The sequence below is a fragment of the Myripristis murdjan genome, chromosome 17, assembly GCF_902150065.1.
Source record: "Myripristis murdjan chromosome 17, fMyrMur1.1, whole genome shotgun sequence".
Taxonomy (NCBI): domain Eukaryota; kingdom Metazoa; phylum Chordata; class Actinopteri; order Holocentriformes; family Holocentridae; genus Myripristis; species Myripristis murdjan.
The window spans coordinates 9,878,226-9,904,314 of record NC_043996.1 but is presented as its reverse complement, the minus strand read 5'-3'; the positions used below and the strand labels follow the sequence as shown (position 1 = coordinate 9,904,314).

General features: G+C 39.5%; 1 protein-coding gene across 3 annotated transcripts in view; it reads left to right on the top strand.

Annotated features, from left to right (window-relative positions):
- The first annotated feature begins 9,476 nt into the window (after positions 1-9,476).
- The window catches only part of tox (thymocyte selection-associated high mobility group box), a 50,927-nt gene continuing 34,314 nt past the window's right edge, over positions 9,477-26,089 (top strand). Inside the window, exon 1 of one of the 3 annotated variants that reach the window (XM_030073641.1) lies at positions 9,477-10,210. In XM_030073641.1, the coding sequence (XP_029929501.1) occupies positions 10,106-10,210 (105 nt within the window). In that variant the 5' untranslated portion in view covers positions 9,477-10,105. The remainder of the gene's footprint in view (positions 10,211-26,089) is intronic. The other 2 variants (XM_030073642.1, XM_030073640.1) reach the window with 2 other exon arrangements.

Genomic DNA, 26,089 nt, shown 5'->3' with positions numbered 1-26,089 from the left:
AAAGTGGCAATTTGTTGGATGCATGAGCACCTAAATGGGGAATAGTGCATGGTGCCAGATATTAGTCAGGCAGTGACTGCACTAGCTATGCCACTGTGATCAATGTGCAACCAAATCTTTAGTCCATTTGAAGCACCAGAGGTGTGTGGGTGCCCTAAGGCCAGACCCGCCACATGTTGCCACGTGTTGCTGTTTTTGATGTCATCCGCAAAGCTAGCAACTGTTGTCATGGGAAAATATTACAATGTGTTACAGCTAAGACATGAATATTAATGAGTGTATATATTGAGTCTGAATCTGCTAACCAAGAAAATCACGCTGTTTATATTTAACAGGAATGGTGATAATTGCCTCAAAAGCCAGACACATCAACAAGTAATTATATTTTCATATCTGAGCTGTATAGTTCTATTTAGGAATTTTTTTTAAAGACTTTTAAGGAACAAAGCAAGTCTTTGGGTGATTGTCCCATTAGTCAGCCATCAAAGGACCATATCACTGATTTTGCATGTTAAGCTTACTATCTACAAAATGTACATACCTCAGGTTTCTGCTAGCTGTATTTTAGAACTCTGATATCATATTCACACCCTTTTATCCAGCCATTGGTTTCCATTCACTCCACTGTGATACGAAAATGAACTTTCAGAGACTTGAAACTTTTGGGCGCACTGGTGGCTCATCAGTAAAGAGCGCGTACCGCGTACCAGGGCTTAGTCTTGATCGCAGCAACCGGGGTTCGAATCTGACCTTAGGCCTTTTGCTGCATGTCATTCCCCCTCTCTCCCCCTACCTTTCCTGTCTATCTTCACTGTGGCTGTCAAATAAGAAAATGCAGAGACTTCAAACTTTCTTCACACCAGTATTCCATCACCATAATAAAGTCACCCACATTAGTTTTCCTAAAAGCAGCAGCACTGTTGTGTTTGATGACCTGAAATTGTGCGGAGTGAAAGTCACTGTGTAAGAAAATAGTCCCCAGGAAAACATTTGCTTTGCACAGCCGGTTATCAGTTCTGTGGTTTATGAACAGTGACAACTTTGTTCGCTGCAGAGGCAGAACATTATAAGGTGGGTGATTCAATGAAAAAATTATATTTGAAAATCTAAGGATTTTGATTATATGTGGCGAAATGTTTGGTATGCCACCTGATTTGCAAAATGACTTGTTGCAATGTAAAAATGTTGGTAAATTGAAGTTAATAGGCCAAACATCCATAATCACTTATGTGGTCCTTTAAGTTATGACATCAGACACACCAAAATCAAAAACGCCCCCATTAGCTCCGGTGCAGGATGCTCACTAGTAATGCCCCTTGCATTATCCAAAGTAAGAAGAAGACCTTCTAGTGATAAAAAATTGAATGTCATTTAATGAACACTGCAAAAGTGAGCAGGTTTATTTGCAAAGTATCTAAAGGTTACCAGCCATGTATTTATCTGCTGCATTAAACTCATCATTCAACAGTGTGTAAGCTCAAGGGTCAACGTAAAACACAGGAACCAATAATCTACCAGGGACACATGGTTGATTTTGGTGTCTATGTTCTAATCACTGGGCACATAAGTTATAGTCTTATGTGATAGTCTTCCAGAAAAGTGCATATTCCTTTAATCATTCCTTGTCATAATCATGCAAGCTCTGACAAATGACCTGAACCCATTCAAATCAGCTCTCCCCTCTGCTCTGGTAGCCTTCACGCTGTCGGACAGGGACTGACAGATGTAACGATCCTTCAGAGTCGGCCATCATTATGCACCTTTATTTATTCATATGAATATCACACAGTATGAAGGCACATAGAGGATCCAGGCTATGTTTAAGTAGACAAGAGGCCTTATCCATAAACTATTCTTCTGCCCATCATTACTCAAACATAATCTAGAAATTTTAGCAATATTGAAAACATACATATATATTTTAAAAGAACAACAACAACCGTTTTTGAGTCTGATTAGTCACAGCAATAGCATAAGACGTGTTTTCATCCAATGAGGACAAAATGAAAAGCCAATGACCTCAAATGTTAAAGCTGAATAAGAGAATTCAGCCTCAAATGTGCTTTTTATCTTACAGCAATATATCTACCGCTGTGTGTGTGCATGTGTGTGTGTGTGTGTGTGTGTGTGTGTGTGTGTGTGTGTGTGTTTGCAGTGCAGTGGCATAATAAATAGCCTAGTATGAAATAATGATGAGATTGGGTGTAAAACAGTGACAGCGGGGAAAAATAGCCCTGAATGATGCATCGACCCTCGGCTAAAAATGTGCAAATGAATTCAGTGGACTTGACATTCATCGAATACGAGATTGTCAGATCACAGGAGCTGTACTGTGTGCGTGTGTGTGTGTGTGTGGTTGGGTGGGTGTGTGTGTTTACAGGGATATAAAAGCTGAAATAAGAGAGAAAGAGAGCAATGTCCAGAGAGAGAGAGGAAGAAAGAGAGAAAATATGTGGCTTTGTACAGGGATCATAAAAGTTAATAATATGTGTTTGTCTGGACTGTTTTTTCACTCTAAGATCATCTCCTCTTCTCCCTCCCTTCATCATCCCCTGTCACTTTTGTCTCCTCTCCCCCACCCTTTTACTCTCTCCTTTCCTTTTCTTTCCTAAATTAAATTATTGATCTGCACTTGTAGCTTATAAACTTGATATTGACTAAATATCAAATACAGTTGAACCAGATGAATCCCATCTAAAGCGAATGTGAAGTGTGTCCAAGCTCAGTGGAAATATGCAATATCTGATGATTGCAAAGTTAATCTGAGTCCAGATTATGGACAGACATCAGTCTTCTTTAAACTATGGCTTGGGACCAAAAAAAAGGTGGGTGCATGGGCCATATTACAAAATATTAATCTCATGTTAAAGCAAAATTTAACTTTGGTAGCTGTGTTATATAGTTAGCTGGATGTGGTGTGAGTCTACATGGTGGTGAAATATCCTCATTAGCTGCTCTGTGCTGTCCTAGGCTGCTAATCTACAAGATTTTATTTATGACTCTATTCTCTTCCATAGCAAAACAGCTCCCAAATTAACACTTAGCAAATAAACAAAGCTGAACAAAGAAAATTATGCCTTATAAAAAACAACAAGTTCCAGCACCCATGTCATTTGTGTAATTATAATTATTTCTGAAGGGATTATGCGGTCGTTTCTTCCTGGTGCAAGGTTACTATGCAGAAGTTCCCTGCAGACACTACCTGCCGGATCTACTTTCCAATTCAAATAGAACAACAACAAGAAAAGAGACATTTTGTCTCCTCAAAAAATGGCTGCTGGAACTTGTTTTTCATATTGGCATATTCACTTTGCGTTCATTATGTGTGGAAAGTGATATTCTGGGAGCTGTTTTGCAGCTTCAAGATAGCAAGAGTCTAAGATAGAATTTTTCACTATTTCATGTTACAGATGCAAATCCTAACTATCTTCATGAATTCCATCTTATCTCCATCCTTAGCTCAAGTTAGGAAATCCTAAATTCTCAATGCCACATTGATTTTCAACTTTTATGTCTGTTAACAAGCAGCTGATGTTATTTTTCTCATCTTGTGGAGCTGAACATGACTTTGTTACTTAACCGATGGTTTTTCTCATGCCAAGAAACTTCACAGTTACAGGTAAGACTTTGGTAAATACTGGTGCTACCTAACTTCAATTTCTTAATATAATGGGCTGAGATATTTTGCTCTGTCAGCCACTTCACTTTGGAAATCTCCATTTGCAAAAAACACTTAGTGCATATATAAGTCGCAGCACAGCCAGGAGAGTCTGGTCGGCCTCTCGAAAGTGCAGGATCACAGCTCAGGGCAGGAGCCTGGACCTACTAATGAGCATTTTGTCATTAAACCACAACACACCGTTCAGTCTGCCATGAGCCTTTTGGTTCCTAAGTTTCACCTGTGAACATTTTGCTGTTTGTGCAACAGTTAGAAGAGTTTTGTTAGTGGTTGGGGATGTTAGGATTCCTGAGTAATACTCTTCCTGTCTTAACTTAGGACAGGACCAGTGACTAAGGAACTGTTAATCTGTAATGGCCTAATTACCATGGTTACCAAACATAGGACCCCAGGAAAACAACAATGCAAAAGCCCTGATGTGCACCATGACCAACTACAATGTCTGAGCAGATGCTAACATTATTCACATCTACAGTCCGCGGGACAAAATACCTCCAAGGGAAGATATTTGTTGTTGGTTATTTGATTTTGAAATATATAACAGCCTTCTGGAATCCCTACAAGATCCTTTGGAGGTCCCCGAATCCCGATTGGCTTTAGTTTATGGCTTATATTATACATTTTTTTCTGTGTATTTTCTGTGTAGCTTCCACGGCGTCTTAAAGATGAACAAGCTGTACAAACTTGAACCTTTATAAATCAAATGATAACACTCCTCCTTGCTTACACTGAGTTTGAATGAACCAGCCAGGATTTTCATTGCTTTAGCAAAGGAGAACTGCTTTTTTATAGTGATGATGGGCTAAAAACAAAACAAAAAAAACAACTTTATTTAAAGCAGTAAAACACTTCTTGCGTGTCAGTTGTTAACCACACAAGGTCCAAAATTATAAGCTCCAAATCCCTGTAACATTTTTGCAGACAAATAAACAACTGTGACCCATTGCACTGGCTGCTCAGTTTTTGAGATGATGACATCTCAAAAAGATGACAATAATGACAATAATGATGACAATAATGGCTCTGTATCTAACACTGGCTGCCTGTTGCACCAAACAGCTCTGAAAATGGATCAGGTGATTCAGGAACATTTTCTCCACCCTAAAACAGCACAAGCCCATAGACACTCCTATGAAAATAAAAATACAGAAATCCAAAATTTGGGTAAGACAATAATACAAGCTACACATTTAAAAATATTCCAATAACTACACAGAAATATTGAGCTGCTGAAGAGCCAAAGAGCTTCATAATAATTTCCAAGCTTTAAATAATCCAGTCTAATGATTTTTCCGCTTCAGGATTTCTTAACACACCACTACTACTCAAAGTTGAGGGTGCAAATGCTTCACTATTTGGATATAAAGATTATGTTTGTCATACAGTTCTTCTCTTGTTTAATATAAATGGTGCCACTTGTCATGCATAGTAAATAAAGAAATCTCCTAGTATTCCTGTTTCTTTTTCTTTTTTTTTTTTTTTTGATATGCCAGGTTTTTCCTCCCAGCAGTTCAGACTTAATGCACCTCTAACACCCGTTCATTTCTCAATGGATTCCTTGTTGCTGATTTTTTTTTTTTTTTTACTCTCTCCCTCTCTTTTTTTTTCATGCTTATCCAATTCCGTACAGCCATATCCCTAAAGAGCTGGCTGTTTTTTGCCCAAGAGTGGAATGCTAGCTATGAATCTATAATGTAATCCCCGACATGAGGAGACACACATCCTTCAAACATTACAGTGCATCAGAATTTCATCCCAGAAATGTTGGAAAGCCGAGGCATGGAAATCTGAGAACTGTGGAAGGTGCACAGAGAGAGAGAGAGAGACAGAGGGAGTGTGTTTGCATGTGTGTGTGTGTGTGTGTGTGTGTTTGCATGTGAATGTGTTATGCATGTCAACATTAGCATATATAATACAGAGTAGACTCAGTGTACAGTTTTGTGTGTGTGTCTATACATGCATCCGTGCCTCTGCATATAGACATGCATGTGAATATGATTGTGATTGTGATTGATTGGTTTAGTGTGTATGTGCACATAGATTAGTGCGTGTGTGTGTGTGTGTGTGTGTGTGTGTTAGAGTTTTGTAGAGAGGAAGTGTGTGTGTGGGGGAGGAGAACGTGGGAGTGAATTATGCCTTTTTCAGTGGGGGATGGGAGGGGAGGGGTGGATGTATGTATGTGTGTATGTGGGGGATGGGTGAATCACACACTGTATGTATGGATACTGACTGTATATGCATTAGATGGTGTGTGTGTGTGTGTGTGTGTGTGTGTGTGTGTGTGTGTGTGTGTGCGCAGAGAGAGCAGGAGAGAAACACAGAGCGAGAGTGAGGGAATGTATGAGAAAGAGAATGCATTGTATAATTTGTTTGTGTATCCATGTGTACATTGTGTGTGTTTGTGTGTGTGTGTGTGTGTGTGTGAGAGAGAGTGTGTTGGGTGGGTGCGTCATCGTGTGTATGGACATCTGCATGTAAGCACACGTGTAAGCTCATGTGAGTTTATATTGCCTGTACTTTTGTATGACTATGTCCATCTGGTTGTGTGTGTGTGTAAATCTAGATTCACATGCATATCTTTGTGTGTGTGTAATATCTATTTGTGTGTGCCTGTACAGTATGTGTGTGTGTGTGTGTAGGCATGCACAAGAGTGTATTTGGTTGCTGCTGATAATGGAAATGTTTTGTTGTGTCATTAAATGTCATCCAGACTCCAGACTGACAGAGAGCAACATTCAGCACTCTGGATGGGTTTGTACTGGAATTAATTCTCTCTCTCTTTCTCTCTCTCTCTCTCTCACACACACACACACACACACACACACACACACACGCACGCATGCACGCACGCACGCACGCACACACACACACACACACACACACACACACACACTTTTTCATCCCCTTTATCTCTACCCTGTTAGCCCCATTCACTGTCTCTCTTCCTCTTTTGAATTCAATTCGGTGACTATGACTTTTGAATTAGGCAACTATTCTTTTTGTTAGATTGAATTATGTCCGTGCAGCTTTATTTATTAGATTATGTATGAGTGGGCGGGACCGTAAAAACACATGAGTGAGTCAGTGAAGGAGAGACATGCCAAATATCTCTAGCAGTATCCGTACCTCTAAAAATTAAGGATGCATGGTACATTGTGCATCTTTGTATGTTTTTTTTTTTTTTTTTTTAATGAAAAAAGCTCAATCCCACCTATCAAAATAAAAAGGCTAGTGTATGATCCAAAGACTAGGGATTTATAAACTGTGAATCTATTCACTGTCATTTTGTTTCTGTTACTCTTTGCCCGCACCACTTCAACAAAATCCCTAAACCAGGGATGGGAAAACTTTTCGGATCAAAGCCAGCACACAGCTTTGAAGAACAGGTGAGGGGCTGCATTCCAAGTTGAAAATGTATTATGTTAGTCTGTGCTCAGCAATCAGCTGTTGTTATCATATCGATCTCTCACAGCCAGAGTTTCACAGCCAAGTATATTTTGCTTCAAAACACACCATCTCTGGTTAAATCTTATGACCATCTCTGCTTAAATCACAATACTTTTCCATCTTGTATGGATGGCACTGTTCAAAAATCAACATTTTGTTTTCCTTGAAATGTGTATTCTGCAGTGTTGTATTCTGTTATGAATTATTATTTATATCTACAGGCTGGATTAAATTGTCTGGTGGAGCTTCAGTTTGCCCATGACTGCCCTAACCTGTCTCTGAGGGGGATCTTGGGAAACTGGAGTGGCACTTTAAAGTTGCCAATCCACAACTTTAGTACATAAATAAATGCTCATTTTGCTACTGACTCACCCCACCTTCATGAAAGCTTTCTATTTGCTGCTCTAAGCACCTGCGACGAGTCTCTTTCACGGTAAAACCCCTCTGCTGTGAAGGAAGTGATACGTTTTACACTGACAGAGACAACAAGCAGTTTGTTGGGAATAAACAGGTATAGTAAGAGATATATAATGCCACAGCACTCACTGTCTATACTCACTGTCTTTATCATTACTGTATGTCGGGCCAGTGTCTTCAGTGACTGCAGAACACCAAAGTGATGCCTGCCGATCACCAAAGATGTCACTAAAATTAAGAAAAGCAGGATGTATTAATGCATTTATGTTGCTTCAAACCGTGTTTACGCTAACATCTCAGACATATTGAGATGAAACTGAGCAGACTGCTGTTTTCATTGTGAAAACAGTGATGCTTAGATGTCGCAGGTCTGGTTAGACTCAAATGCAGAATGCCCCCTACACACACACACACACACACAAACACAACAGGAGTAGAGTAACAGCTGTAACTTTACTTGAGGTAGAATAATCCAAGGTTCAAAACGCAGAGGCAGTCCAATAAGGCAGAGGTACAGAACTGAGAGGTAAGAAGTTAAATTGGATTAGAGGTGGAGATCATAACAGGCAGTGGCAGACAGGAAACACAGACAGAAGTGCAAGATAATTTGGGACTAAAGAGGAGATGATCCACAGGTGAGTTGGTGTCACACTGGGTCACTTACTGTGTCCAAGAAACACCTACAGTGTGGCCTAGATTTCATTTCAACTCCAGAAAAGTAGATTGTAGGTTGTTTCATTCGTGGTACAGTACATGGCGGTTTGTTATAACTGAAGTCATGGCTAGTTTGAGTTTAAGTTGTGTTTTGACGCTCTGGAAAAGAGTTGTTCCTGTTCACACGTTCACTGGACATAGGCAATAAGAATATACTAATAGCCTAGTTTTTAGAGTGTGCTTTATTGAATGACGTAGTGTAAAATGCATACCAATCAACCCACCACCCTCCTTAATACCACCTAAAATGTATAAATGCATAAACCCAAAATCAGTGTTGGGTAAGTTACTCAAAAAGAAGTAAGCAAATAAAGTTATTCATTACTTTCTACAATTTGTAATCCCATTACTTTATTATTTTCTCTCTCTAAGAGGTAATTAAATTACTAATTACTTTACTTTTATGTTACTCAGCTAATCACAATAATCTGAATGATAGTAATTACTCCCAACGCTGGCCAAAACGCAGTTAACTGTTTTAAGAGACCAAAAAGACAAACAAGCACATACATGTATAACATAAAAACTAAAAGGAAACACAGGTTCAGTCATAAAACTCAGTGAACAGCTGCCATGGCATGAGCTGGGTTTACAGTGACTCCTCCTCTAGGTGGAGCGCGTCCTCCCGGCCAGCTGCTCGGGTGGCCTCACGGGTGACAGTCTGTTTTATTTAACGTAATATTTCACTATAGAAAAATGATATTAATGCTGATAAATAATTTCCTTGAACTTTTTCATTTTATAGGCTATGACACATTTATACATAAATACAAATGGTCTGGTAAATTCAACCCCCCAAAATAGAATACTTCAAGACTAAAATGGACCCCACGGGGTTTCCTTAATGTAAAATCAATGCATATCTCTCCGTTTAGTGTGTTCCTGTTGTCTATGTTCATCATGTGTTAAATCGTTGGCAAGTAAAAGAAAGAAAAAAATAGTATAAAACTAGCTAGTCGGACTTTCAAAATAAACAACCTATTTGACTAACATAGTGAAATGCTTTCATTATTGGAAACAAAGCTCTATTTTCCGCCACATTTAATTTAATAATTAAAGCGTCGCATCTTTATCGTTGTATTTTTTCTTTTTCTTTTCTTTTCCCTTTTGCTTGTTCTCCCGATGCATATTTTCTTTATTTTTTTTCGCCCACCGACAAATTTTGTCGTTTTAGTTTGAAAGCGGAGTTGACCTGGTTTCCGTTTCGCCGTGTCTAACAATGGCGAGCTTCACGAGGCTCTTTGTATGACTCCGCGAGGCAGCACAGCAACGAGCAGCGGCGGCACAAACAGGGCAGCCGACCGGGTGACAACCGCTGGACAGACCGGGTCCAACCTCCTCTGTCCGAAAAACAGTGTGCAGCCTCTGGATACGGATAAAACGTCGTTTAGACGATTCCAGCCTTTTAAAGTATCTCGGTGACTCTTTTTTTAGTCTAGTAAAAGCGCATTTATCGCGAAGTTTTGTCCTCAAAGCAGCCGTTACCGGCGCGCAGACCCAGGGCTTGCTGTGGGGAGAGAGCATCCAGCAAAACTTCAGCGACACTTTCTGCCTCTTTTCTGCTTATTTTGCCGACTTAAACATAATTACTGACCCAAAGCAGTGTTCTTCAGTGTCAAATTATCTCCGTTCAGCCCCAGTCTTTCTTTCTGTCGGACAGCGGCTGTGTATCTTTTCTGTGTTGTCTCGAAAAATATTCAACTTTGCAAAAACAATAGTAAAGGTACCTTGCTGGCTCCTTCCCGCCGCGAAACGACCCGTCCTGGCTGTGAAAGTCGAAGCTGAAAGAGTAAAAGAAGAAAGAGAAGAGAAAAGGAGAACGGGAGGAGAAGTGGATGTATTTGAGCCATGGATGTGAGAGTTTACCCGCCTCCTCCTCAGCCGCTGGCCGCGTCAGACCCCACCAGACTGGGGCAGCTCTCCTACCCTGACTCGGCCTTCGGCACCAACAAGGTAAGAGGAAGAAAAACGCTTTTATTTTACTCAGAGATTAACTTAATGATTCTATTTTCTTTGTTTTATCAGTTTTTTTATCAGTTTATCCCCCGTCTTTCCAGCATTGTGAATTGAGTGGTAATTAATTGCTTAATTAGGCTCCAGCTAATGATTACAGCTCGTGTTAACTAGAGACTGTTCCCTTCTTGCCTGTCCATCTATCATATCCACTCATTAGGTGACGGACAGAAAGTAATTTTACTCAGAGCTGGATGTCAGTAATCTAACGTCAGCCCTGTGAGCTGAGTGGTAAATTAATTGCTGTATTAGTCTGCAAAGGATAAGTGCGGTGAACTGTAGTAAGAGTAAGAAAAATACATGACTAGAGAGGGTAAGACAGAGGGTATAAGCTTCAGATTTCATGGTATAATGGGATGAAAAATATGTTTTTGTTTGCCTCTTTTTGATATTTTACACCAGTGGCCCAGCTTTCTCTGATAATGCAATACACATGCAATAATTGGCCTCTGTAGAGAAATTTTGAGAGATTTTTGCCCGCTGTAGAGGGGGGTCAGAGGTGAGGTGATGCTACAAGAGCAGCCTGTCTAACGCTCTTTATCTCTCTCTATCTCTATCTATCTATCTGTTCACTTTGATGTGGAGTTTGGTGTTATGATGAATCATGCTCCAAGGGATGAGAGTAGCTATAAGTTAGGTACAAATGATTAACTCTCTCTCTCTCTCACCCTCTCTCTCTCTCCCTTTATGTAACATATAGTAAGCTTGCTGACTATACAGAGTTCATATCCATATCATATAGTGGATTTTTCAGCTTTAACAGTCAAGGACCCAAAATGAGTACTCTGACCACTATCTGGTTTTTAATCCCAGCCTTAATTCTCTGGCAGAGCTAAACTAGTCTCAGTAATGTTAACATAACTTGCCTGTTTTCTTCTGCACTTTATGACTGATTGACTGACCCTATCTTGTTAAATGTACCGATTGCTGTCACACATTCTGGTTTTAGCTGGTTTTAGTCCTTCCATGTGCTCTCTGTATCTTCTTCTAAATCGAAAATCGGGGTTCAGCCCCCTGTGCTGCCGGCACCCATCCACGTTTAAGTGTTAGACATTCGGTGCTTTGCTTAATGCCTGTGAATCCCTAACACTTGACCCTGACCTCTGATATCGTGAATGTCCTTTTGGGAATGAACAGAATATCACAGTGTTTTCAGACTGTTTTTTTTTTTTTTTAACTTCCCTATCATTTGATAAACACACCGACCGAGCTGACTGGCTTTTGCTAAGCATTTGCCTGCCTGCTAATTTTACTATGAGTCTATTACATATGATTCATGCTTTTTACACTGTAGCTATCATATCAGTATCTCTACACTGTGTTTCAGTGAGTGTGTCAGAAAGAAAGGTGGTAGATTGAGGCTGGGGATGCAGAAGGGAGAGAGAGAGAGAGCTAGTAGGTTGGGGGTAGGGATTGGAGCAAGAGGAGAGAAGGAGAGAGAGAGTTGTTGGGGGGTAGGGATGTTGTAGATGAGAGAGAGAGAGAGAGAGAGAGAGGAGGTGTAGAGGGGGTGGGGCTGCTAAGGTTTGTACTATATTTCTCTCCGTGTGTCTTTTGATTCACGGCTCTGTCGGCCTGATAGAGGAGATCATATTACTCTGCTGGGGAAAAGAGAGAGCGAGAAAATAGAGAGAGGGAAGGAAAAGGCGCATGCAGGAAAAGAATGAAAGAAGGAGAAAGAATAGAGAGGAGACGAAACAGAATGAGGAAAGAGAGAACACAGAGGAGCGAGAGGCTGTGTGGAAGACAGAGGGAATGTATGTGTGTGTGTGTGTGTGTGTGTGTGTGTGTGTGTGTGTGTGTGTGTGTGTGTGTGTGTGTGTGTGTGTTGGAGAGAGCAAACATGAAGTGAAAAGGTAGACACAGACCCAGAGAGCCCAGAATATGTTTGTGTGTGTGTATGTTTGTACTAGAGAAAGGGAGAGAGAGCAGTGTGTGCGTATGTTTGTGTAAGAGAGAGAGAGGTGTGGGGCATGTCCTATAGATATGTGAAATATAAAGATGTAATGCCAATCTTTTCCATTTAGACAATGTTGCTCTACATAATTGTAGCCTAGTATTGACTATAATAATGAACTACACTTCATTATTTAAAAGAAAATGAGCTTCCTGGACATTTTTGCATCTCAAATCAGCATCAGCTTTGCAACCCTCTAAATAAGCAGTGTTGCCTTACAATATTACAGCAGCAGCAGGTAGCAAGTCTCTAAATCAATTTTACTGTGGTCTGTGTAGACACTCCCTTAATACTATGGACTGTACTTTTCCTCAGGCTTGTTTTGATTTCACTGTGCCTGTAGAAGCCTGATTGATAGGGAGACACGCTATATTATATTTCTGTTATATATATTTCAGTGTGTAGTGCAGAGAAGACAGAATACTGTTGCTGCCATGTCCTTTGCACACTCATTTTGTCACTGATTAAATGAGTCTAACTGAGGCTACATCCACATGCAGATTTTCTGTCAGCTTGTCCACACGAAAACAGCGGCTTGGTAATTGAAAACGCAACTTTGGAAGACACTCTCTAGAGAGGATTTTTTTTTTTAAAAAAAAGTTCCTTTTTGGCATGTGCATGATGAAAATGAAATAATTTGATAATGCTGCTGATAATAATGCTGGCGTTACTTTGATCATGCAGTTATTTTCAACAACTTATATACATTTGTGACTTTTAGGAGGAACTTAAGCTCCTCTCTCCTCCTCTGTCCATACAAACCATTATCATTATCTTTCGACTTCTGCAGAGTTTTTGAAATTGTCAATTTTTTTTGTTAATTTTTAACCATATTTTCCAGAGATAGTTCCTACAGGGAGACATTCCACCTACAAAAATATGTGAGGCTACCTCTAGTTCACACCACAGCTCCACAGCAGTTCATATTACTGATGTTGAATTTAGTTTAGGAACCATCTTTTCTGGGTTGTCAATTATATGCTGCTGTGTTGCCAAATAAAAAGGGGGAGGGACTGGGGCTGGGTGTTGTTCAGACATTTTTGATACCAGCACCAGTAACAGTACCTTGACTACAATACCAGATCCTGAGCAATCATTTTTTCGATATCAATTTTAAAATAAATGTTATAACATCTCTGGGTGTCATGTAGTGTTTTTCTTGCATGCCTCTACGGTGTGTAATGTTACACAGCCAATCGCCAGCATTGTTAGATTTTGGTAGCATGCTGCATGTTTATAGGCTCACTTGAGATGGCTCAGATTTCGGTACCATGGCATTTTTTGATACTCGATAGTATTGAAGCAATTCAGTCAGTGCTATAAAAGTATGTACACTATCCAACCCTAGGATGGACAGAAATCCAAGTACATCCAAGACATTTCATCTATTCCTACAAAAGTTGTGGGCAGAGGAGCATCACTCAGTGGTAGAGCATAAGTTATCTGTGATGTAAATGTGAATAAGCTAAGTGCTGGAGTAGCTGTTTCTCCTGCCAGCAGCCAGCTCACTGTCACTGTCTGTAATGCTTGTGCACAGTCAAGTCACATGGAAAGCTGGATGTGAATAGAGGTGAATGAGCTGCACACTGAGCACTGATGGGTGACAGCGTTCATGGTGAGAAGCCACGGACGCCAATGGGAGCACTTCGTTTGAGATGAAGAGAAAATTAATTAGGTCTAACCATTTCAATATCAGGAAGTTCAATTTAGCATTTGAAATCAAGTCAACTGTTATTAGTAACTGGAGCTAAAAGTGAAGAATATAATTCTTAAATGTGTAGCCTTGAGAGTGAGGAAGAGAGAGGCAGACAAGAGGTGAATCAGAAGGAGAGAAGGGGAAGAGAGAGAGAGAGAGAGAGAGAGAGAGAGAGAGAAGGTCTAATGTAAACATGTGATTGTGAAAGCTGGGTGAGGTATTTCAAAAGCAAATAGAGAGGAAGAGAGAAGGGATAGGAGAGAGGAAGGCCTCAGAAAAGAGCAAGAGATAGCCTAAGATTGAAGGAGAGCAGTGAGAAGATTCACAAACAAGGAAAGGAAAGCATAGAAAGACAAAGAAGGGACAGAAGAAGAGGGATTGAAAATAAAGAAGAGACTGAAAAAAGAAAGGACTATATATTCTGTGAGATTAAAATCTTTCAGCTCTCAAAACCTGGTTGAATGGTGACAGCAGGCCAAGAAGACAAGTGGCCGAGTTTCTCAGACATGTGTATTGGTGATACTCACATCAGCAGACAATACGTTTGTAAGTGATTTTAAGTGAAAAGGGATTTTCTCTCTGAAATACAACTACAATAATGTTGTATCCTCTCAAACTGCAGCCACAATCATGGACGGTGTTCACAAACTACTTGGCTCAGTAGCTATATGTATTAGTCCATACACCCAGTTTTGATAAAATTCTTTCTGGAGCTAAAAGTAATACTGGGAAATGCAGGAAATCACTTGCTGTATTAAAGCAGAAGTAGCCAAAGCAAGTTGTGGGACAGGTAATAGATACACCAAAAAAGGAAAAAAATTGTACACTTTGTTGTAAAGAATTTCCTGGAATTAAACATCACAAATTGTTGATATCTAACATTTTAAGAAGATTGTAAAGCCCTTTAATTGAGGGCTCTAAATGAACTTGAACTTAATTGTGGATTTTCCCTTTAGGGATCCCATTCCAAAAGCACAAAAACTGTTAAAGACTGCTGTAAAAAATTATTCTGTCACCCTGTGTTTCTGGTCCTTGAGGGCATTGTTATTCTTGCCACTTGCCACTTGCTAAGACAAAAATACAACCATTTCTGGTCCACAAGACAAGACTGAGAAATACTTGTTTAATCGGGAGTGTATTGAGTTTTTCTCAGCAGTGTCATCTGCTTTCATCAGATTTTCTCACTGTTTTATGAAAAATTCCAGTTTTGGTGTTTACATGCATAGTAATTGATATGGTCTTGCATGTAAGCATATGCTGATTAACGCCCATGAAAACCCTTTAAAATCCATAAAATATTGAAATGAATATACAGAGGGGGGTCTTAATCCATGACAGGCATTTCTTTAGTGGCAGTGCCACACTTTGTGTAACACTATCCACCTCACCTGCACCTGGAATGTTTTATTTCTGACTTTGATTTTTCTTTACCCTCTTGGTCCTCTTCAGGGTTGCTGGGGGCTTGAGCCAAATCCACCATGCACTGAGCAAAACACATGTATTTTATGAAGGGTAGAACTCCAAATATTAAATCATAAAAATAAAGATAAATGATGAAAAATGAGTGATAAAAGTGCAGTTGAATTGATAGCTTTTATTAAATCAAATGTGTTTTCATTAAATCACGCCTGTTTTTTTAAACATATTTATAGACTGAATTTATCAAAACAATTACACTTTTATAACTTTAACCATTTATCCACAATATTTGCGTCACTGAATTTTTGTGAGTTCCACCCTAAAGATAAACACGTTGATAAAGTATGGATTTGATGAAAACACACTGCTAAAAGCAAATGAGTGCTTGTTTTGATAAAGACAGCAGATGCGAATGTGAACCTAAAAAAGGAAGAACAAATAAAGAAATACAGTGGGTTATGACCTTTTCAATGAGCACAACTCTGGTAAAAAAAAATACTCAAAGTATAAGCAAAGGTTGGTATAGGAACGGAGCAATGGAATAGGCTCTTCTCGTCACAGCTGTCTCCTCCTTGTCCTTCAGCCTGTTTTGTGGCCATCTAGAGTCTGAGCACCACTTTGTTGAAAACCAGAATCAAAGGCCTCTTTTAGCAGCCGTGGTGGCAGGAAGAATGCTTATTGCATAACATTTGAAAATGTTTGTTCCAGTCATTGTGTGTGTGTGCAGGATGTATATGTGTGTATTAATTCATGCTGATATATGGGGCCTGTATTTGTGTCTGATAGTGTGAATGGAGAGGAGCAGATAAATAGTTATCCAGTGATGTTGAGCAGAAGCTCCTTGTACTCCCTTTTCCCTGTTTTAATTTTCTGTGTTCTTTACTACTGGGCTACCAACAACAATAATGACACAGGAACAGGAGTGACTTAATTAGCTTTTAAACCAGGGATTCACTCATAGGGATGCTGCAATCTGATGCAGAGCTAATGCCAAGCTGAATAGCAGTGGTGGAAAGAATACCGCCATGTCCTATTTAAGTAGACATATTATTACTTTGCGGATAATCTGCTTAAAGCAAAATTCAACTTTGGTAGAGTGTTGGGTTATACACCTACCTGGGTGTTACAGTCCACATGGTGGTGAAATATCCTCATTAGTTGCTCCATGCTCTCCTGGGCTGCTAATCTACAATATTTTATTTATGTCTCTCCATTCTCCTCCATAGTGTGACAAAACAGCTCCCAAAATAACACTTTTAGCACATAAACAAATGCCAACAAAGTGGATTGTGCCAATATAAAAACAAACAAGTCCCGGTACCCATTTTTTTCATGTAATTACAGTTATTTCTGGAAGTACCAGGTCCAAAAGTCAGGTCTTTTCTCTCTGGCGCAAGGTTACTGCACCAGAAAGAAAAGACCTGGTGCTTTCTGGCGCATGCACCATTTAATTTACTAAAAATGTGGAAATTACCTGCAAACACCACCTGCCAGATCTATTTTCCAATTCAAATAGGAAAATAGCGAGAAATGCACCATTAAATTTACTAAAAACTATGGGCACTCGGACTTGTTTTTTATATTGGCATCGTCCACTTTGTTTGTGTTCGCTTGTGGAGCTGTTTTCCTATGGACAAGAATGAAGAGATAGTAGCACAGCATTCTGGATTATCAGCCCAGGGGAGCACAGAGCAGCTAATGAGGATATTTCACCACCATGTGGACTCGTATAACACCCAGTTAACTATACAAACCAGCAGTCTCTTCTCATTAAGTAGAGGTACTGGTGTAAATGTACTCAGCAAAGTACCCAATAAAAGTTGTTGAGTTACTTTTTTGACAAGATAACATTTTTGTCTTGTCTTAAAAAACAATGGCAGGGTCAGTGCATCAGTCTGCAAAATCGTCTAAAATTAGATCATCTGTATCACAAAACTGTTTTGGTCACCTGTTCCTCAGTCTCTTTGTGTGTCACACGCTCCCACCCCGACTGCAACTTTCTAAACAGCCAAAGTGTCGGCATCTCATCTAATTATCTGTCAGAACACAACCAGTCAGTCTGTCTGTCCGTCTGTTCATCTTGGCTGTCTGTCCTGCAATCAAACCCGTCGCCAGGGGATTCCCGCCTTCAACCCCCACGCCCCACACTCCCAGCCCTGACGCCCACAGACGATTGGGTGACTTTCAGCAGCACCGCTCGAGTCCCAACGTGGCCGAACACTTTTCAGTTGGCCGAGTCGTGGGGACCAGGCGACCGGGGGCTTCTGCCTTGTGGAGGGATGCCAAATGGAACAGATGGGTGGAGATAGAGCACTGCCAGGAGAGACTAATTATCAGGATTTCATTTCCAAAACAAGCATATTGCAATCAAATCACATATTGCAATCATTTCTACATTGTTCAATGTGTGTGTGTGTGTGTGTGTGTGTGTGTGTGTGTGTGTGTGTGTGTGTATCAATATCAGTGAGAACAACTTGGATCAGTTTACTGCTGGTGGAAGATTTTGGACCAGTTCCTGAAGCACTAAGGATTCAGGAGTTGTTGTTTTTCACTTTACTTCAGTGCGTGGCTTTTGTTCATGATCATGTAATCACAGCTACAGCATTCAAATCTGTCGCATGATAGTCCTAATTATTCTGGGTAGCTGGAAAATTGTCGCTTTTGTAGTGGTGCAAGGGAGGGCTTGTTTTGACCCTGCCTCTTACTCCCATAAATGAACCTTTGCCTTCAAACAGAATGTTAGCAAGTTGTCCGATTGTCTGTGATTTCTCTGCTGTTTCTGTTCAGTTTATACAGATGCAATTTATCTATGTATCTGAGGTAATAGACAAAGCAGCAGGTCATTTTTATTAGACCACAAAGAGCTAGTTTCTAAATTTGAGATAATTTTATTGTTGGGCCAGACGGGTCAAGGTTTTGACCCACAAGTTTATTTGTAAATGGCTGACATCTTAGTCCACTTGACCAGACTGTGTGCCTGGAGCTGCTGGATAGGTACCATGTGTTCAGCAGGACGCAGTTCATGTTGGAACTGATGGAGTTAAAGTGGGTAGGGGAAAGGAAGGCTGTGGAGGGAGTCTAACAGAGGTGCAATGATGGTAATGTGAAAAACACCACAATTCACCTTTTGATGCTCCACACCTCACTGATCTGTGTGTGTGCAAGACAATAGGAAAGACAGTAGATTTTGTTGTGTGCGTGTGTGCTATTGTTTCTGAACTGTGTCTTTGTGTGTGTGCGTGTGTCACATTTCTTTCCTTAGGCAGGTCTTTTTTAACTGTAGGTTAGAGGTGTGGCAGCTGTAGAACAACAGATATCTGGGTTTGGAGGAGCAAAGACATCACACCAAGCTCTTCTGCCTGTCTCACCGTCCCTCACTGGCACCGTTTCCATCCAGTTGTCACAAACATTTAAGGAAAGTTTTAAAAATAAAAGAAAGAAAAATATGAAAAATACATGTTTACATAAATAGAACTGCAAGTAATATACTTCCAAAATAAATTAAATAAGAGTGTTTCAAGAATTGGTTAGTATTAAGCAAGTCCTCGTTCTTTGGTGGACAGATGGTAGAATCATTTTACAGAAAGCATTTCAGAAAGTCCAAAGCCGTTTTTGAACTGCCTTCCATTAAGATTCGATCACTCGCAGGACCAGACATGACAAGCCGATGCCATTATTTATTCACCAAATGCATTTCTTACTCAAAATGTCCTGCCAAAAAACTTTGTGCCATCAGCATACACCTGATCAGTAATACTTGACTTTAATGGTTAGTTTTACACATTATAAGCAATATACACATGATGTGATGCAACATGAATCTGGCATGAGCAGGTTATGAGACTCTTATAATATATTTAACACAGGGACCCAGGCTGCATGTTTATTTGGCACTAGCCGTGGTTGCTTTGAGCCCTGTGATGTAACTGCACTAGGTCTCTTTAAAGTTTGAAGCCCTGCCATCAATATTATATGCATAGATTTTTTTCATGTTTCAGCTGAATCAATAGAGCACAGTAATTCATGGTGCTGTTAAAACCTGGCCCAAAATCATGTCTTATTTTTATAACTCATAAACTCATAAAATAAAATATCAGGGGCACTAAGTCTTTTCATGAAGCATACTGATGAGATGAATCCAGATAAAAGCTATTATAAAAACTATTCCTTTTTTAGTTTCCATAATTAGATTTATAGCAGTCACAAAAAGGCAACATAGGTAAAGAGAAGCTTGAGACAGTTGAGGTGTGGACTACGTAATAAAAGGATCTGCCACTAAACATTATTAAGATGTACCTAATAATGTTGTACATTCACTAGTCATAACCTGCGCAGGTCAGAGTTTTGATGATTAGTCATTTTTTTTGTAAATGTTTTGTGGACTAGCTTAGAGTTAGCAGTCTCCACCATTTCTTCTTCTTCTTCTTCTTCTTCTTCTTCTTCTTCTTCTTCTTCTTCTTCTTCTTCTTCTTTTTTTAAATGTTGAGGCGTGTAACCTGTGTCTGTCGTTGACATGTTGACAGTGTTTATTAGTGTTAACCAGCTAGCTTGTTAAATACCAGGCAAGACAGTGTGTTATAGTGTGTTGTGATGTCTGAACATCAGATGCAGTTGTGATGCAATTGTAATGTACTTATAAATGTGTGTATGATGTTTTTTTTTTGTTTTTTTGTTTTTTTTTTGCCAGATGTAAATTTACCATTTCCATTAAGCTTTCCCAATATGATGAGTCATAAATACTTGAATAGAAAGCCAGATCCTCTGCAGTCTCTCTTTACTTGAGGCTGACAAAAGTGCAAAAGGGAAATATTAAGAGTTTTGTATGACTACTCTTCTAGCAAAGAAAAAGTTTAGAAATCAGTGATTAAACAGCTGTCTCTGTGTAGAATGTCCTTCCATTCCTTTAACACACCCACACATATGTAAAACACACACTCACACTTACACACATGCATGCACACTCACACCCTTGATCTAGGTTTACAGTCATGGTGTATAAAATGTAGCCAATAAAACCTAGTTTATACTGTCGTCATGGTGACGAGCGATAAGTCAGATAAACAATCATGAATTTAACTATCACAGCTGTTATATTGTCATACACACACACACACACACACACACACACACACATGCACAGTGCTGTGGAGCCTTGGTAGAGCCAAATGAAACCCCTTTAGACCAGTCCAGTCACCCAAACCCAATGGTGTCAGAAAACATGCTGACATAAATTTAGGCCATAAATCAGTGTCTTGTTGCCACATTTCTTCAAAGACAACTTCACACACACCAGGAAATGGCAATGTTTCCACTCAAGACATACTGTAGGTTTGAGCTGAAGATGAAGCGAAAACCGACACAGCAATCACTTGGCCACAATCACTGTTGACTAGATAGCTCACCGAGGCTTTCATTTTTCTTCTCTTTCCATGGCACATCTGTAAAGTCCCCGCTGTGCTGTTTTCTGTTTAAAAAAAAAAAAAGGCTGTTCAATTGAGTTGAATTCTACAAAAAAATATCCAGTGTGCAAATTGTTTATTCTAATTTTCAGTCTTAAAATCTTAAAGTAAGAGAAAATTTTTGGAGTTGAGGTTTGTGTTGAGGAAGTGAAATATTTCCAAGTGGTTTCACTTGTTTCAGGAGTTCTGTTGAAACAAGGCAGGATAAGGAAATCAGTCAATTAGTGGAAATGACACCCAATAAACACTTGAAAATTACTGTCATCACTGAAAATGATTGAAAATTCTCTCACCTCACTGTCAGATTTTTTTTTACTCGTTTTAAGAAAAATAAGAATACTAAATGAACTGACTTGTTAAGACAGGAATTTTTACAGTATGTGTTGAGACGTTTAAAAAGCACAAATTAGTATACCCAATTCAATTAAACAGGAAATAACTTGACATTCTGGTCTGAGGGAGACGAAGGGGAATCACACTCCTCCAGCTGACATCTCTCTCTCTCTTTCTCTCTTGCTCTCTGTCTCTATACCTCCTCATTTTCCCCAATTCTCTGTCTTCTCTCATCTCTACCCTTCTTCATATTCTTCTTCTTTTCCTCTGTATATTTCTCTCTTTTCCTTTGTCCTTGTCTATCATCCTAATAGTCTCTCTCTCTCCCCCCTCTCTCCCCCTCTCTCTCCGACCCTGACCCACTTAGCTAGCTGCTTGTTATTCAAACCTTTGCTTTACACACATACATGCACACCAACACACACACACATGCACACTCATACACACAAATGAAGAGAAGGAGGAGCAGAGATGAGAGAGCAAGAGACAGAGGAGAGAGGGGGAGAAAGATAGAGAGAGAGAGGAGGGTAATTTGGTTTGACTACAAACCTTTCCGTGCTTCATGCTCTTCTCACAGTGAAGCTTTGGTTACATTCTCTCTCTCTCTCTCTCTCTCTCTCTCTCTCTCTCTCTCTCTCACTCTGTCTCTCTAAATTTCATTTTCACTGCGCTTTATTGGTGACAAGTTTATAGAATGGTGTTACCAAAGCATCTGCATTACATTTCATACGTACATTTGTGCAACATATTCCCGTGTATGTTGATCAAAATATGCTAACATATAATACGTCTTATAGTTTTCCCACAGCAAAAACTATGAACATTGACTCTTAAAGGGTCTTTTTCTCTACCTCTCTCTCTCTATCTCTTTCTCGCTGTCTCCCTCCCTCTCAGTCTCACACATACCCACACACACAGGTGCTGAAAAAGTACCCCTTAGAGCAGCAGTACTACACTGGAGATTTTCAGAACCGGTACTCTGTTTAGTCATATTTAGTCATATTTACTGGCATCATTTGCATAAAATTCACACCCACCAATGCAAATACATCTAAAAAATGTGTAATTTATGTGTTGTGATAGCTACACAGTGCAAAACGAATAAAAGAAAAAGAAAGCCCCGAAATTGTACTTTTTCCACAGGATTGCCCAGCATGCTGATGAGTCAAGAGATAGAAAGCTATGCTTCCATCCAGCTGTGAATCAGATTTTACAGATAACAACCTTCTGAAAAATAAAAAATTAAAAAAAAAATTAAAAAAAATAACAATAGGGCTTCGCGCTGTTCCAGCGCTCGGGCCCTAAAAAAAGGAGGGAGATGAATTAGGTGTATTTCTTGAACCACCAGAACTGTTTATTTCTTTCAAGAACTGATTAGTACTGGGCAAATTGTTTTTGTGCCTTAGTGTCAGTTAATGTTGGCTTCATTTTGTTCTGTCTGAAAACAAGGAAACACACTTGGCAATGTTCTCATGCATCATGGGCACCTTATACATTGGAGAGGGAGTTAATTTTGGCAGTGTGTTAGGGTTATGATTTTTCTATTCAGTTACTTACGGTAGTTACTGTTCTTATTATGCTGTCCAGTATTAACAATATTTTTTAAACATATTTAATTCTCATGTTGTATTTAGCCAAAGTGATCGTTCATGTTCATCATTATTATACATTTCTCTTTGTGCTCTAATTCTGCTTTCATCTGTTTCTGTTTTAGCATGTTTATTCTATAGAGTGAATGGCCAACATAGTGATTGTTATATCATTGTTTATACATTGTTGTTTTGTGTGGACAACTGACCTGCTGTTTAGGTGTGTTGTTTTAAAGATACAACATAAAGATAAAACCCTCACTCCCAATGAGGAAGTAATGTCAGTAGCCATGGAGACAAGCTCTCACTATCTAATAAACACTAGAGGTGAGATGGATAGAATGATTATCAGGTACGGATATTGTGTTTTTTCACATTTGTTTGTGGATGGACCAAGGCAGCTAAGCTCACTGTACCCTAAGGAGGAAGCATTTGGCAGGAGCTGGATCGGTTTTACTATAAGACTGAAGGCTATGAGCAACAGACTTATACTTCAAAACCTTTCAGAGACTTACGCTGTAATCCCAATATACAGGTCAAACTCAGCCAGCCTCTTTTTTGTCAAACATGACTGCCATATGTGGCACCTTTCATCGTGATTCTTAAGTATTTACATTTGTACATCTGTTATGTTACTATTTGTGTAAATCCCTTTATAACATTATATGTATTGTGTGTGTGTGTGTGTGTGTGTGTGTGTGTGTGTGTGTGTATCAGCCTTTATCAGGGGTAAATGGATAAAGCCAATTTGACAGTGAGGTCAATATGTCTCCTCTTGTCTTCTGTTCTTCTCTTGTCTCCTCTTTGCTTCTGTTTGGTTTGGAAAGCTCAATTTACTCACAGGGAGGAAGAAAACCATGAGAGAAAGAGAAGAGAGGAAAAGATAGAAATCTCATCACTAGCTCTCAGCCATTTCAGTTATTGTTGATGTTGTATGGATTTGTGGAGCTGTTCCATGTAAAACATTAAAAATTCACTATTATAACTATAGGCCAGACACTGTGTGTGTGTGTGTGTGTGTGTGTGTGTGTGTGTGTGTCTGTGTGTGTGTGTGTCTGTGTGTGTTACATGAGGTCACCTACGACTGTTTTGGCTTTCTGTTGACTCTGTAAACTTACACCTCATTTGCATGATGCCCAGCAGCTGGCAAGTGGAGAGGGAAGCTACACCTGTCTATCCACCTGTGTGTATGTGTGTGTGTGTGTGTGTGTGTGTGTGTGTGTGTGTGTGTGTGTGTGTGTGTGTGTGTGTGTGTGTGTGTGTGTGTGCGCGCGCGCACGTGTGTGGGGTTGTGTGTGTGTGAGAGTCAGTGTGTTTTTTTTTCTGTCCACCTGTTCAAACGTCTTTTTATGTATTTGTCAACCCAGCCAATGATTACATGTCCATCATACCCAAGCAAAAAGATTATTTGAATATAGTTGAATATGTTTTGAATATGGGTTCAACTATTTGTTGGAAGATCACTTAGTTTATCCTCAACACTGAAACAGTAGAGTTTACAGGGTTCTGAAGGTGATACTAATGTTTTTGGATTCAGTACCTTTAAATGTGACAATTTTTCAGCAAAGTTGGTCAGAGGTTGTTTGAATATGTCATAAAATGCTTTTAGTCACATATAATGGATTATGTGATATGGCGATATGACCAGCTGTCTGTCCACTTAGCTATCATGCACACGAACACAAACACAGGTAATGCAGTGAGAAGGACAAATAGGTAGGTAGGTAGGTTTCATAGAAGAAAGTGGAGCGGAAAAAAGAAAGGAGGAGTAGAACAGGGTTAGAGAGACAAAGAGGAACATGAGACAGAGAATATGCAGATCCTCAAAAGGTCCTTAAATGTCTTAAATTAGTTCACCTTAACTCAAGGCCTTAAAAGTACAAATATACTCTCAGAGATCTTAAACTACTGTACCAGTGATTTTGAATCTTTGGCCCATGCACTACAATTTACCCACATTGTTCATTGCAACAAACCATTTTGTAAATCATGTACTACTACGTACTAAAGATTTCACAGCATATAATCATATAATCGTCACCATTCATAAACCAAACGTTTAAAAAAGCAAACGTTTCCCCACAGACTATTTTCTGGTGGACGAACCGTTTCACTCCAATTTCAAGTCATCAAAACACGAAAGTGCACTGCTTTTAGGAAAACTAATGTGGATGACTATTACGGTAATGGTATGCTGGTTTGAAGAAAGTTTGAGGTCTCTGAAATTTCACGTTCATATTGTGGAAACCAATGGCTGGATAAAAAGTAGGAAAAATTATGTCAGAGTTCTAAAATACTGTTCACTTTTCATGTTTACTTTTGCGATGAAAATGTGCTTGAACATTATTTTAAGTGACATTAAAAAGGTTTTAGAATGGGTTAAATTGAATTTGCTGTAACCTGCAGACCTGCAGACAGCATAGAGGGAAGAGGATGAGAGGTTCTGTATGGCATTCACTTAGCACTATTCATACAAGAAGAATTTTACTTGGATAAGACAGTTGTAAAATGCCCATTGACATTTACCGGGAGCATCCAGTGAATCCAGTCTGTTATAACTGCAGAGGATTTGAACAATTTAAAAACTGTGTGAATCTGCCATTCCTGTATCCTGTAAGTAAAATTGTAGGTAGCCTAATTCTGTGTGGATAAACAATTTGTTTTTGGTGTAGCATTTCTCATCATTACCCATCATCTATTAGATAGATAGATAGATAGATAGATATAAACTTTATTAATCCCCGCAGGGAAATTACAGTGCCATAGCAGCAGAAAAAACAGCCACACACAACACAATAGAGACAGTAAAACCACATTACAAACAGACTAAGAAGTGCAGTAAGATAGATAAGTGAATAAATAGTAAAATAAATAAAATACAGTGAAGTAAAATAGTAAAATAGTAAAATAGTAAAATACGATGAAGACCAGAGGCTGAGGCACTATAGGCGATCGATGGGGCAGTAACTAAATAAATAAAAAATAAATAAACCTATCTTTTTAGAGCAGAGTTGAAGAGCCTGACTGCACTGGGTAGGAATGATTTTCTGTGCCGCTCTGTTAGGCAGCGGGGCAGTATCAGTCTATGGCTCACATTGCTCTTTTGCCTGTTTATTATGTCATGGAGGGGGTGGCAGGGGTTGTCCATGATGGTCAGTATTTTGGAGAGTTGTCTCTCTGCCACCACATCCTCCAGTGAAACCAGCGTCGAGCCAATTATGTTTCCAGCTTTTTTGATAAGTTTATTCAGTCTGTTGGAGTCTTTTGCAGTGGTGCCACTGCCCCAACACACAACAGCAAAGAAGATGACACTGGCAACAACAGACTGGTAAAAAATGTGGAGCATTTTGTGGCAGACATTAAAAG